The sequence below is a fragment of the Lissotriton helveticus genome, chromosome 10 (assembly GCF_964261635.1).
Source record: "Lissotriton helveticus chromosome 10, aLisHel1.1, whole genome shotgun sequence".
NCBI classification, from domain to species: domain Eukaryota; kingdom Metazoa; phylum Chordata; class Amphibia; order Caudata; family Salamandridae; genus Lissotriton; species Lissotriton helveticus.
The window spans coordinates 86323576-86337037 of NC_136071.1; the positions used below are offsets into that span (position 1 = coordinate 86323576).

General features: G+C 47.5%; 1 protein-coding gene across 5 annotated transcripts in view; it reads right to left on the reverse strand.

The window, feature by feature from the left end:
- The window catches only part of RBBP6 (RB binding protein 6, ubiquitin ligase), a 418994-nt gene that overhangs the window by 374559 nt on the left and 30973 nt on the right, over positions 1–13462 (reverse strand). For all 5 annotated transcript variants that reach the window (XM_078664816.1, XM_078664819.1, XM_078664818.1 and 2 more), the window contains exon 2: positions 11570–11669. In XM_078664816.1, coding sequence (XP_078520942.1) covers positions 11570–11669 — 100 coding nt within the window. The remainder of the gene's footprint in view (positions 1–11569; positions 11670–13462) is intronic.

The window sequence follows — 13462 nt, forward strand, 5'->3', positions numbered from 1 at the left end:
GAACTTAGGCTCACTATAAAGTAAGTCATCCTCCCAGTAGATCAAATGCTCCTTGGACCCCAGGCCTGCGACCTGGTCGGCAGCCTGCTGCCGCACACCAATGAGAGAAGGGCACTCCTGAGCCTGGCAGAATTCCTCCCTGGAGGGACCACCCTCTTGCTGCCACTGGGACAGCTCAGGCAATTCCCCTAGTTCGGCCACCTGCTCCCCTGTAGGTTCCAGGGCATCCCCCTCTGGGTCTGCCTCCTCCTGGACCGTGGGAACAGTGGGGGCCGGTCTCCCACGCCCTCTACCCCTTCTCCTCTTCTCCTCTTGGCAGGTTCCTGGGCCATTGTTCCAGGCTCCAGCTCTGCTAGACCGCCCTCTCTGGCTGTCATTGCACGGGTGGACACACAGATCCACGCAGGCAAACCCAACATCTCCAAGTGAGTCCTGTGCTCCACCTCTTTCCATGGGGAGCTCTCCAGGTCATTACCTAATAGACAATCTACAGGCAAGGCATCACTTACAATTTCCAAAATACCGGAGACTCCTCCCCATTCAAATGGAACCTTTGCCAACTTGCAGTAGCGCACTGAACTGTCAGATGACACCACTGGCCGGAGTACCTTGGGAACAATTTGCTCTTCAGACACCCACCAACACCTGACAGATGTCCCGCTGGACCCTGTGTCTCTCAGAGCCTCCACCTCCTGTCCATTGATGGTCACCTTCTGCCCGTATTTCTTAGTGTTTTGGGGTAGCAAGCTTTCCTGGGCCATCTCTTGGTCTCCTAGAGAGACAAGGGTCATCAATGCTAACCCCTTCTCCCCACTAGAAATCAAATCCCCTCCCAAAGCTACACTGGCTAACGCCGGGGCTGGAGCACCTGTGGGTGCTGATTTCTTCTTTGGACAGCTTGGAGCAATGTGCCCCACCTCCCAACATGAATAGCAAGTAAGGGTCTTTTTGTCCTGCGGGCCCTTATGGGGCCAGGACTTCTTAGGCTTGGGGGGTTGAGACACCTTCTCCTGGGAACTACTTTGGGGCCCTTTAGAAGACTCCTTTTGATTACCCGTGTCCCCCCCACTCTTCTGCTGGGGACCCTGTCCACCTTTGGCGGGGGTACTTACCACCCCCTTGTGGACCCTGGTGCTAGTCCACCGGTCCGCCTCTTTAGCAAGCTCACTGGGATCAGTTAACTTGCTATCCAAAAGATGCTGGCGCAGCTCTGGGACACATAAACTACTTTAGTGCTCCCTACTAATCAAGTGACACAACCCCACATAATCAGTAAATTTGCTGCCCTTCATCCAACCTTCCAGTGCACGCGTGTACATACTCACACACTCCACCCAAGTACTTGAATCAAGCTTCTTGAAGTTCCTAAACTTCTGGCGGTACTGTTCAGCAGTGAGCCCATACCTGAGGCACAAAGCCTACTTCATGGCGGAGTAGGATAAAGCATCCTCTGTTTCTAAGGGTGCCAAAACATCCCTCCCAGAGGCCTCAAAATGCTTCCACAATCCTGCTCCCCAATTCTTCTCAGGCACTTCATTCATCTTTAAGGCAAGTTCATACGCTCTGAACCACGCATAAATATCCTCACCCCTCTGATAATTCTGTACCAGATCCTTTGGTATGTATACCTTACCCGCCTGTACTGGTTGTGCGCTGCCACCATTAGAACTGGACACCCCCTCTTTAAATTTGAGGGCCAATTCCTTCATGCTCAACTCATGAACCAACTGGAGTTTCCTCTCCTCCAAAGCGAAAGCGGTTCGTCTATCCTCCGCTTGTGCTTTGAGCTTAAAAAGCTCAATCTCATGGGCCCTAGCTTTCTGATTTTCCTCCATTTCCTCTGAAGAAATAACCCTACCGGAGTGGTTGCTGCTGGGCCTAGGCGCTGGCCTCACCACTGGCAATTCACTGGACAAAAACCCATTCTCCTGTGTGCCTCCCTCTCCAGTAGTGACTTCTGGGACACCATGTTTGGCCTCCCACCAGGCCCTCAGAGCTGTCCGTAGCTCTTCCTTGTTTGCGCCGCCCCTTACTGGGCATTCAAGCTGTTTGCAGACTTTTCTCAGTTGCTCCTTGCTATAGGTTAACAACTCCTGGATTTCAAATTCCACTTCTCCATTCACGCTTGGCGCTTTCCGAGAGATGATGCTTCCTAACCTTTCCAACTAAAAAGATTTCACCAAAAAGAAAAATCTTGCGCAACCTGTTCTGCTAAACTAGACTAGTGATGTACAAGAAATCACTGCAGGTCAAGTGCAATTATTAGTTCAAAATCCGCACCGCTGTCCAACAATGTTAGAACCGGGGGTCTCTAGTTGGCAGAGGTAAGTACCTTTGACCAAGTAGGGACCCTTGCTTCAAGTCAGGGTGAAGGAATGACCCTCTGAGATAACCCCTGCTCACCCTCTAGGTAGCATGGCGCGAGCAGTCTAGGCTAAACAGAGGCAATGTGGATAACATTTGCACTTAACACAACAATAATCCCCCAATCCACCACAAACTGAGACCACACAGGTAAGTATATATAAAATATAACTTTATCTAGTTTCAGCAAGGTAACTCAAGCAGTTGCACGATAAACACTTCATTAGAAAAATGTTGCACTTAATTTTAAGGGTTGCACTTAATCTTCATGATGGGGCTTGTAAATAGGAAGTTCTTATGTAGAGAAAAAAAAACAAAGATAGTCTCAAGTCTCTTTCAAGATCAGTATTTAAGAATCACACCTGGTAGTTATCTAAGCTTAGCTCTCTAAAACTGCACCCACTAGCTATGCCACTGATCCTCCTTAGTCAAATTCGAGCCCGCAAAGCAATGGGCTCCTCCCACTGAAAGCGCGCCTCACCAGCGTCCCTGGGGACTCTTTGTTTTCTCACTGGCACTGCCTCAGGGCCTCGGGTGCACCTCGCCTGTCAGCGCTCACTCGCGCTCAGGCCCGGCCGGTCTCCGCAAGCTCTCCGCCGGTCTCAGTCCTTCGGGAGCGGCGGGGGGCAGAGACGGCAGGCCGGGGGCTGGGACACTTGCACAATCCCTCGGCGAGGTCGGGTCTGTCTTTCCAGGTCCCGCCGGGTATCGCACGGCAATCCCGGAACCTCCACAGCAGCTCCTCCGCTGGGCCAATCAGGTCGCGGCACCAAGGACGAGCCTCCGCACACGCCCGGGAGTCAGCCAACAGCAGAGCGGCTCCCGGGTCAGGCAAATGATGACGCTCCGCTCCTTCGGCCAATCACGGCCCACCACCACCAATGACGCTGCGCCACACAGGCCAATCCCGTCGCGGCGTTAGTGAGGGGGCTCGGCTCCCTCCACCAATGGGAGCGCGGCGGCTTCGTTCTTCGCCGCGGCAGCTCCTGGACCCCGAAGCAAGTTACGGGGGGGGGTTCCTGGCCCCGGGCCGTGGTGGTGATTTGGCGGCAAAGGGTTTTCGGGGCCGCAGATCACGGTCAGCCGGATTCTCCACCAGTAGATCACCAGGGGAAACGGAGGACGCAGAAGACCACTCCGGATCCCTCCTCACCTCCTGAATCTGTGCCGAAGAGCACAGCGATCAAACCTCACGGCTGGCAAGTAATAATCCCACGTTGGAGCGGCCACAAGTACGATCTCTCAGCAGTCTTTGGCAAAGTTTTAGGAACCTTTAACCTTGGGTTCCCAACAGGAGGCCAGCTCTTCTCAGGCCCTTGGAGATTCAGTTCAGGAGACACAGCACACAGCAAAGTCTCTCGTAGTTTCAAGCAGGCAGGGTCACAGCACACAGCAAAGTCCCTTTCTCCTCCTCAGCTTCCAGGTAGACAGCAGAACAGGTCAGCCCTTAGAGCACACAGCAAGGCAATCTTCCTTTAGTTCTCCAGCCGTCCTCCTTACAGCCGAGGTTCCTTCTTGCTTGTAGAATTTCAGAATCTAAACTTCTGTAGTCAGGGGTCCTTTCCTTATACCCCTCAATGTCTTTGAAGTCCTTTGAAGTCTCTGTGCATGGAGGCCCTTGGTCCAGTCTAAACCAGTTCTGGGGGTTGCGGAGCACTGAGGTGTCTCTGGTTTTCTTCTCCCTGTCAGCTTCAGGGCCAGAGGTGTCAGTTGACCATCAGGAGGGAGCTAGCATGGGGGAGGTAGGCCGGCACAGCCCAGTACTTATCAGGCGTTCCTTCCTCCCACCTCCCAGGCAGGCAGATGTGCCCTTTCATCCCCGGGCTGGCTCCGACCCTCTCCTCTGGGGCTCTGCAGCCCCCCCTGTCACATCCAGACCAGGCAGGCATTCCACAAACCCAGGCACACAGAAAGGTTTAGACAAGAGAACAGCCACTTTCTAAAAGTGCTATTCTCCAACACAGGATTTAAAAACACCCTTCACTAAAAGATGTGTCATTAAATTCTGAGTTCAGGGATATCTTTCACTTATGTCCCATCTTGTTCCTATGGGACGATAGGCTGGTATCACATGGGCCCAGTCTCCTCCATGTTACTCTATGGAGCAGATAGCCTTACAGCAGTGAGCACATAAAATGGCTGCAGCCCACTACCAGAGCATGTGACCTGCACTAGTACATGCTCTACCTTATCCATACACTGCACCCTGCCCAGGGGGGTACCTAGAGCCTTCCATAGGGGTGACTGATGTACACAGACAGGGAAGGGTTAGGCCTAGCCAGTGGGGACACTGGCCAGGCTGACATGGCAGTCACTGACTGCACACAGGCTCTGCGCTGGCAGGCCTGAGTCACCATTTTAAAGCTACTCATGTGGGTGGCGCAATCTGCGCTGCAGGCCCACTAGTAGCATCAGTAGTGTCCAAAGCATCTAAATCAGCAAAAACGAAATCCAGCACAGCATCAAAACACATGAGTCAGAGGCAAAAAGATGAGGGAAGAACCACGCCAAAAGGTGTCAGGTCTAACATATACGTTATGCCCTAGGGCAGTGTTTCCCAAACTGTGGTCCGCGGACCCCCAGGGGTCCGTGACACATTCCCAGGGGGTCCGTAGGCAACCGTTTTAAAAGCACAGAAACTTTTCTTGTATAATTAGCAGCCTTCCAGCAACATTAAAAGTGTCAAGAGAATGCCAGTGATTAATGCACCTGCTGGAGCTGAGGAGAGTTTTGTTCAGTGGCAGCTTTGATTGAACTTATGTAGCACAGAGGGTTAACGTGCCTACTGCAAAGAACGTGTATCATGCATCTTAAAAAGCAGTATTTTATGTGCATAGGTACGTGGTTACTGCGTTTGTCACAGAAATTATTTTGTTACTGTGCACTTCATAAGTGACAATCATAATCTAGCAGAGGGACCTATAAACTGTCAAAGAGCTGCTTGCAAACTGCATGGTACAAGTTATTAACTTATATTTTTCCCCAGTTATTCATTATCCTGATGCTGCTAAAAAGATTTATTTGGGTGGAAATGCATTTTTAATGTTAAAGTCAGTGCTAGCCACTGTGTCATGTTCTGAATCCTGAGTTTGTGCTTTTCCAGACCAAGCACTCTTTAAACATTTTATATACACACTGATTTACATGTATGATTCAATGTCTCTATATGAGTGTGATGTAAAGTGCTCTAACATCCTACAATGGTATGAGAGATGCTATAAAACAAATGAAATACATGTGACAGAGGGGCTATTACTTCAATATAAAATACTAAATGCCAGATGTACGATCTGTTTTTATATGCGCGAACAGGTTCGCGAACCCGTTTATGCATGCAAAAATCTATTGAGCCATGTACATAGCCTATTTTGCAAGTCGCAATTTGTTTGCGACTCGCTAAATAGGTTTTGCAACTTGCTATTTGGAAGGGGCATTCCCTTCCAAATAGGGAGTCTCAAAACCATGTACAAATGTTTTGCGGTCACAAAACAGTCGCAATTACCACCTACTTAAAGTAGATTGGAATGCGTTCGCAAATGGGAAGGGGTCCCAAGGGGACCCCTCCCCCTATGCAAATGCATGCAAAATTATTTTTTAAGGGCAGGCAGTGGTCCCAGGGACCTCTGCGTGCCCTTAGAAAATGAAACAAAAACGATTCATTTTCTTTTTTATTTTAAATGCATGGTAAACAGGCGGCATTTTTTAAAAAAAAACTGCTTTATTTAAAAGCAGTCCGAGACATGGTGGCCTGCAGAGCCCAGCAGGCCACCATCCCTGGGAGGGCTGGCATTCCCAATGGGCTCGCAAATTGCGAGAGGCTCATTAATATTAATGAACCTTGCAATTTGCGACCCCATTGGGAATCCCAAACAGTGTTAAACACACTGTTGTACATTTCATTTAGCGACTCGCAATTTGCCACTCGCAATGTGTCGCCAATTGCGAGGCGCTAAATGAAATAGTCGTACATCTGGCCCCAAAATCCTTAGTACTTTGAGTATTTGTTTTGTGTGCACACGTGTGTATTTTTTTCGAATTACTGTTTTAATTTTGAAATTTAACTCCTACAAATTGCTTGGGGGTCCCCGGCTACCAGTGGTGACTCAATGGGGGTCCTCAGGAGTCAAAAGTTTGGGAACCACTGCCCTAGGGGCCTCAAACCATATACTAAGAAAGTGGTATAAGAACCACGAGAGTTAGAAAGCAGGCCTGGGGAAACGCTGGGGCTACACTAAATCGGCCAAAGGTTAGGAAGTAGGAGGCCCACGGGAGACGCGTGAAGTGTCTAAACACAGCCGCGGGTTACCATGGACTTTCTATGGAGATCGTAGAAGTTACAAATATACAATTTAAGGACACTTCCGGATGGACTAGGATGGAACCCTTTAAAACTAAGACACTTCGAGAGTCAAGACCCACGGAGTACTTGTGTTACCTCACCCAGGGAAGCCGGGTGCAAAGGTCTTTTCGTGTCGGGTTTCGTCGTCGTTTTCTATGGAGAGCAGCAAAGCAGTGCTGCAGGAGACCAGAGGAAAAGTGTCCGAGTGGATCCAAGGGTGGATCGAAGATCTGAAGAACCTGAAAGCAGAAGGGACAGAGTCTGGGTCACTAGCCAGTGACCAGGAAGGAACCAGGTGAGGTCAGGTGATTTCAGGTGAAGTAGTCGAACTTGTCTCTTCAGCCACGAGGTCCAGGAGGCATCGACGATGACCAGGCACTGGATTCGAGCTGTCTCACGACAGATCTAGTTGACTGCGGTGTCGGTATCCGGATTGGACTCAAACTTGGCAACCGCAACCCACGCACGATGTAGAGATTGGCTCTGTTGCAGACGAGCAAGGTCTGTGGCGCTTCTTTTCTGGGAAGCTGGAGCAAGCCTGGAGCAACCAGGAAAGCAAGTTAAGTTCAAAGAAAGGTCTTCAGGGGGCTCACTAGCCAAGGGGCAAGGAACCGGGAAGCCGCGTAGAGCTCAAATGCAAAGGCGGGGCCCACGGGACACTCGCGGAGTGTGGGGGCTTGGGCTTCGGTGCAAATGGTGCTCGGGGCTGGGGCTTCTCGTATCCCAATGCACAACTTACTGAGTATTCCAAAGTGTTTGACACCTTACACGACATGTTTTGATGAAGCCAAACCAAAGTTAGCATTAACCACGAGGATAATAATGCACTTAAGAGTATATGGTATGGCTATATCAGAACAGCTATAAGGAGATGGTTCCGAAAGCTGCAGAGGGTCTCAGATCATGCTAGGGCATCCTCTCACATAAAACCAAGCACTCTGCCTCAAGGATTGTCGAGGCCTACCAAAGGAGTAGCTTATAGGTGTCTATATGTAAAGGTAGATATAGGTATACTATATCTAAGTAAGGGGTGATTACAACACCTTACCCAGGCTATGTGAACAGACCTGTGGTGTCAGTTTGGAAGGCAAACCAGGGGCGGCACAATACATGCTGCAGTCCCTGGTAGGCCTAGGGTGCACCTATGCCCTGGGCACCTATGGTACACTGTACAGGGGCTCACAAGGGTGACCCAGTAACCAATATGGTATGTACCTAAAGTACATGGTATCAATTTAGAGAGATAACAGCTGGGCTGTTGGTCTGATTGGTAGGCCCACAGCCACACTAAAGTCGAAAAACCAGAGAATCACAGCAAAAAGTGGGGGTGACCATAGTAAGCAGACCCTACTCTCCTACAGCTGCTCACAAGCAGGCCACAAGGTTGTGGGAGCAAAGCTCATGGCGTTAGCCTCAGGGCAAAGGGGGATCAGAGTTAGAACCCAAAGTACACCTGCAGCAGTACAGGGCGGCTGGATGCAGGGTGCCGTTTTGGCGCTGGGTGCCCTGTGTTCAATGGGGATTCTCAGGTTGCAACAAAGACTGCAGGCTCGGGGACGAAGATTTTCTGGAGGTGCCCACTGGTTGGAGAGGTAAGTTGGGATACCGAGCGATGCTGGGACACAGTTGGTTGGACCACTCAAGGCTCTGGGACGTCGGGTGCAGGGATGTCTTTAGACGTTGGGTTTTATCAGCTGCGGTCATGGGGTCCTCCAGAAAGACAGCAGGTGTAGTTTGGCAAGTCAAGGCAGGTCAGATCACCAGATCTCAGCTCCAGGTCGCTGGGGATACCTACTCATGTGTTGGGCCACTAACTCGGGCTGTAGTAGTCGGCTGCAGACTCATGGTTTTGGCTGGGGCCAGAGTCTGTTGGCGAGCAAATCAGGTGCTCACAGGAGACAAAGTCTTGGGTTTGGAAGGCAGGGCAGGTCCTTCGGCTTCTTGAAGCTGCTGGACACACCGGGATTTCGCTGGAGCAGATTTGCAGACTGGTAGGGCTGGGGCCAAGCCAGTGGGCATTCTCCTCACAGCACAGCTTCTTTGGACCATCTCTTTTGGTCGGTTCTTGTCTGAGACAGCAAGGTTCGGGGTTGCCCCCAAATACTAGATTTAGGGGCATTACAGGCAAGTAAAGGTCGGGACCAATGGGTCCCTTCCTTGGGGTGGGTACACCCCCTATTATGCCACCCTCCAGTGGTAGGGGGGCATATGCCTCTCTGGTTGGCTGGGTCCCCCCCATCTGCACGATGGCAGCGACAGTTGTGCTTCACCTCACCTCCCCGATGTGATGAGTGGGGTTGGCGAGGGTGGGCACACCTCCCTTCCTCACTTGGTTTTCCCACCAATTCCCTTACACAAAGCGGGGGCCCAGCTGCTGGAAGCTGCAAACTGCTTGGGTAGCTCACAAAAGCATCAAGCCTTTGAAGCTTCCCCTTCATGGACCCTGCCCATCCTGGGGGAGGAGGCTTGGCACCTTGTCCCAGCATGTCCATTGTTCCAGAACCCCGAGAGCGGCAGGCTCTCAACCCAGGGGTCCAGAAACATGTTTGGTGGTGGCAGCTGGCAAGCAGCCACTCAGCCAGGACACTAGAGTTAGGTAGTTTTTCACGGGACATCTCTAAGATGACCTCGGAGTGCATTTTTCAATAAATCCCACACTGGTATCAGTGTAGTTTCAATGTGCTGAGAAGTTCGATACCAAACTTTCCAGTATTCAATAAAGCAATTATGGTGCTGTGGAGTTCGTAATGACAAACTTCCAGTCTCATATACTCTTAATAGCATTACTGCCATTACAAAGTCTAAGAATTGGCTTAGACACTGTAGGGGTACAGGGCTCATGCGCCTGTACCCTCACCACTGATCTAGTTCACCTAGCCAGAGGGGTGGCAGTGGGTTGTAGGCATGGCACACTGGCATGTGTGCCATCTCAACTTCACTTTGTTCTGCAGTAAAGCGCAAATTTGTATGGAGTAGTTCACAAAAGAAACAAGTAGTGCTTAAAAAGCACGTAGTGGAAACAACAATGCCAGCCAATCAAAGATTGTAAAGAGGCAATGCTCCATTTAAGGGACAAACATAAGACTAGTTGAAACAAATAAGCATGCAAATGAGCATTACAAGGAAAGCTAACCAAAAAATGGTAAGCAATGGGCGGGCTCCAAGCCCCTCCATGTTCTTGGTAAACCATGTGCGCTGTATAATATGCTCACCTCACCGTACACTGTCCAAATGTAGCCAATGAGGTAAATGCGCTCAGCACTCCACTACAAGTTCTGTGTGAACCAGTACCTCCAGTACCTCCAACATGAGTGTATTTTGGCTGAACCTGGAAATCCCCACAAGACATTACATTCTTTGGTGCATAGAGGTCTTGTTTTCGTGACTTTTGGGCCAGAAAATGTAAACTTTTGATAACGTGGCTAAAAGTGCCAAAGAAGGGGGGGGGGGTTTCTTTAGGAGATGTGCTGCATGTTTTAGGAGAGTTTATGCAGACCACGTACAAAAGTAGTGCCTATGTTGCCTGTATCACTGTCACGACCAGTCACACCGAGGGAATTTGCTGAAAAGGTCTGGAAGATCTCAAAGATAGCCTGTGCTTCTGACATTAGGAAAGTAGACACCAAGCCCACAATCCTCAAGGATATTGTTTTCTTTGGATGAATTAGAGGATGGCTACTGCAACAACATTTGCCAATAAGGCACAAAGGCAGTGACTAGCCACATTCTAAACTGAAAATGTGTTTCAAAACCGACTCTTGAAAAAAAATGGCTTATTCCACCCAGCAAGGTACCTTTTCGGAAGCACTCTAGAAAATGAAAAATTGGTTACTAGTATTATGTATGTCTCCAACTTCATGGCAATATAATCCTAAATGGCCACACTCTTTTTGACCAGTGGCCACAACGAAAACTCAGTCATGGACTGGTTGGACCACACTGAAGCATAACTTACTGAAGAGATGCCCATGTGCTCACATTTGAATTGTTTTCTTTTTTTTTAAAGAAAGCTCAATAAAATAGGCAGATGTTCTGGTTGACTATTCGAATTTTATAAATGTAACCCGGACTTGAATACACTGTTTAATTTGCGCTCTGTATGGTCTATGAAAATAAGGAACTTTTTCTAATGAAAAATATTAGGTTAAGGAGGTGGGTTATTCCACCACAGTTAAATTGTTTAATAGGCAAGCAACACCAAAATATGTGTATTTTAAGGAGGGGTGGGGGTTCAAAAGGGGTCTGCACAAAAACAAAGATATTGGAGACAATTTCATGATGGAAAAGCAACTACCAAGCACTTGAGAAAAAGGATGTTTCGGTTAGTCAGCTACAGAAAATTTTGGCCAATTGTAAAGCATTTTGGCTTACACTCACATTAAAACAATGACAAAAGGAAGAAGTGTATTCAAGGGCAATACCAAATGGACTTTATGATTTATTGTTCAATGTGCTCAGGAACTAATTTTTGGGCTCACATTTTGGGGGTTAAAAAGGGTCTAAGTGATGCAGCAATTGCTGTGGCAATTGTATCACTCTCTTTGGGATCCAGACTTACAAAACAGTGGAGTTGGTTCAGTTTGAAGGGAATCAAGGATTATCGCTTTGCTTTTTGATTGCTAACTTAATTTTCTCTTTTCACAGAGACTATAGCTGACCCTTCAAAACATTAAACTGCCTAAACTATTATAAATGATACGTTTTCGTACGTTCAAGCCGATTTTAACTATACAGTTACATAAGGGGTAGACTGCTTCTGTAAATCACCATCTGCAATACACACCTCAAAAGATAACCAAAAAAAAAAAAAAAAAAACAGAAATAGGTCACTCACACAGTGCATATAATATTAACTCAAATACGTACATGACAAATGTTTTGGTTGTAGATTTAACTCCTCCAATAGGAATTCTCCTAACGATGACAGACGAGTTCTTCGGGATCAGGGCTAGATCATCAGTGTATTCTATGGAATAAAAAAAAAAAAGTGCAATATGGTATGTGAAGCCATGCTGACAGTAATGCAGAACTACAAATCAACTCAAAGCACCTCAGAATTCATATAACTAAGCATGAGACATTCAGAGCTTTGCCTCGATCTTTGAGACTGTGCTACCCCACAGCTTGTATCCAAATGACAGGATTTACATTATCAAATTAGAGAAACAAACGCACACAAACCGTGTGCTGATAAAGGAACGTTCATACTAACCAACCTCAATTCAGTTTTCTTAAATAAACTATTCAGCGCTGTAGGATAGGATGTTTGAGATGGTTTAGTTTAACGCTAGGGACCCATAGCAGACAAGATAATCTATTTCAAAGTGATTGCCGCTAAACAGAAACAGCACCGAACCAACAAAAACTGTAATCATCCTTTGATACTCTACACAACATTTCTATGATTATGTAGTATATGCTAAATCAACAGATGTTCTGGAAATAATGGTGCTCTATCAAAATATATAGACTTAGATTTTTTAAACCCTTTAGTAACTCGAGAAAGAGGACTTTGTTACTTGCATGTAACAAGGAAAAATCAAGTAAGCCACCAACAAATTTGGGATGGACCAAATCACTCATATGCTGGAGTAAATACATTTGGCACCATTTATTTACGGATAGCAACTGTTTCTTGAAACTTCAAGCTGCAAAACAAGCATTGGAAAAACCAATATCGCCACTGAAACCTACTGACTTTGCTAATTCCCCTTTATCCTCTATGCACAGCATGCTAAAGTTGCTAAAACAAATCCTCCGACACGGCGGTCCTGGATTTTTTGTAGGACATTCAAACACGCTTACAAATTTGTGATGCATTTAGTTCCCTATCCCAATTGGATCAGTAACTATTAAAAAAAAAAAAAAATGAATTGTGTTTAAGCGGGTAGGGGCAAAGCAACACGGGAGGGAACGCGATAACAGGAGGTCCTGAAGAGATGCCTATACAATGGGGGTGGGTGGAAGCGACAGCAACATTCAAAACAGCGGACGCAGGGGAGGGTACCAATAGGGAAAAGCACACAGGAACAAGCATTTGCAATGCAATAGGTCTCGCGTTTGCAAGATTTTGAGCTATTGACATTGTAAATGACAATACCTTCTATTTATGAGTTTTGATAACCGACTAGAAGTACAAGATACACAAATAGGTCATGGTTTAGAAAATATGAGACCTATTGCATTGCAAATGCTTGTACTAAACAAAAGTAAATCTCATACAGGCTCCGTTTGAGAACAAGGCTTTGAACGTATACAATTGTGTTCCGCCCAAGGCGTCATTTTCCCCGCCGGAGTTTTATATAGCGTGAACTTGATCCGAAGGTATCTGAGCGCTTTACATGAGCACCATCTTGGTTACAGACAGACATACATTTTTTTTGTTAAATAGAGGGAGATTAAGTGATTTGCCCAGAATCACAGGATGTTGAGCGAATAGAACCTGGTTCACCACCGTCAAGGTCGACCGCTCTAGCCATGAGGCCACATCCTCTCCCCTTAGAAGTATGGAAGGCCAGGTCAGGGCTCGACAAATCTAAAAAATTGTACTAGTCCTGCAGGTCTAGTAACTTGGAAAATCCCCTCGACCAAACTGCAACCTTCTTGACCTCTGTCTCTGAAAACGGAGCAAAAGTGACAAGATAACAAGATTTAAAGGCATCTTTATTTCTCAGTCCCTTTGTGAGCAATAAAAATGCCTTTAAATCTTGTTATCTTGTTATCTTGTCACTTTTGCTCCGTTTTCAAAGACAGAGGACA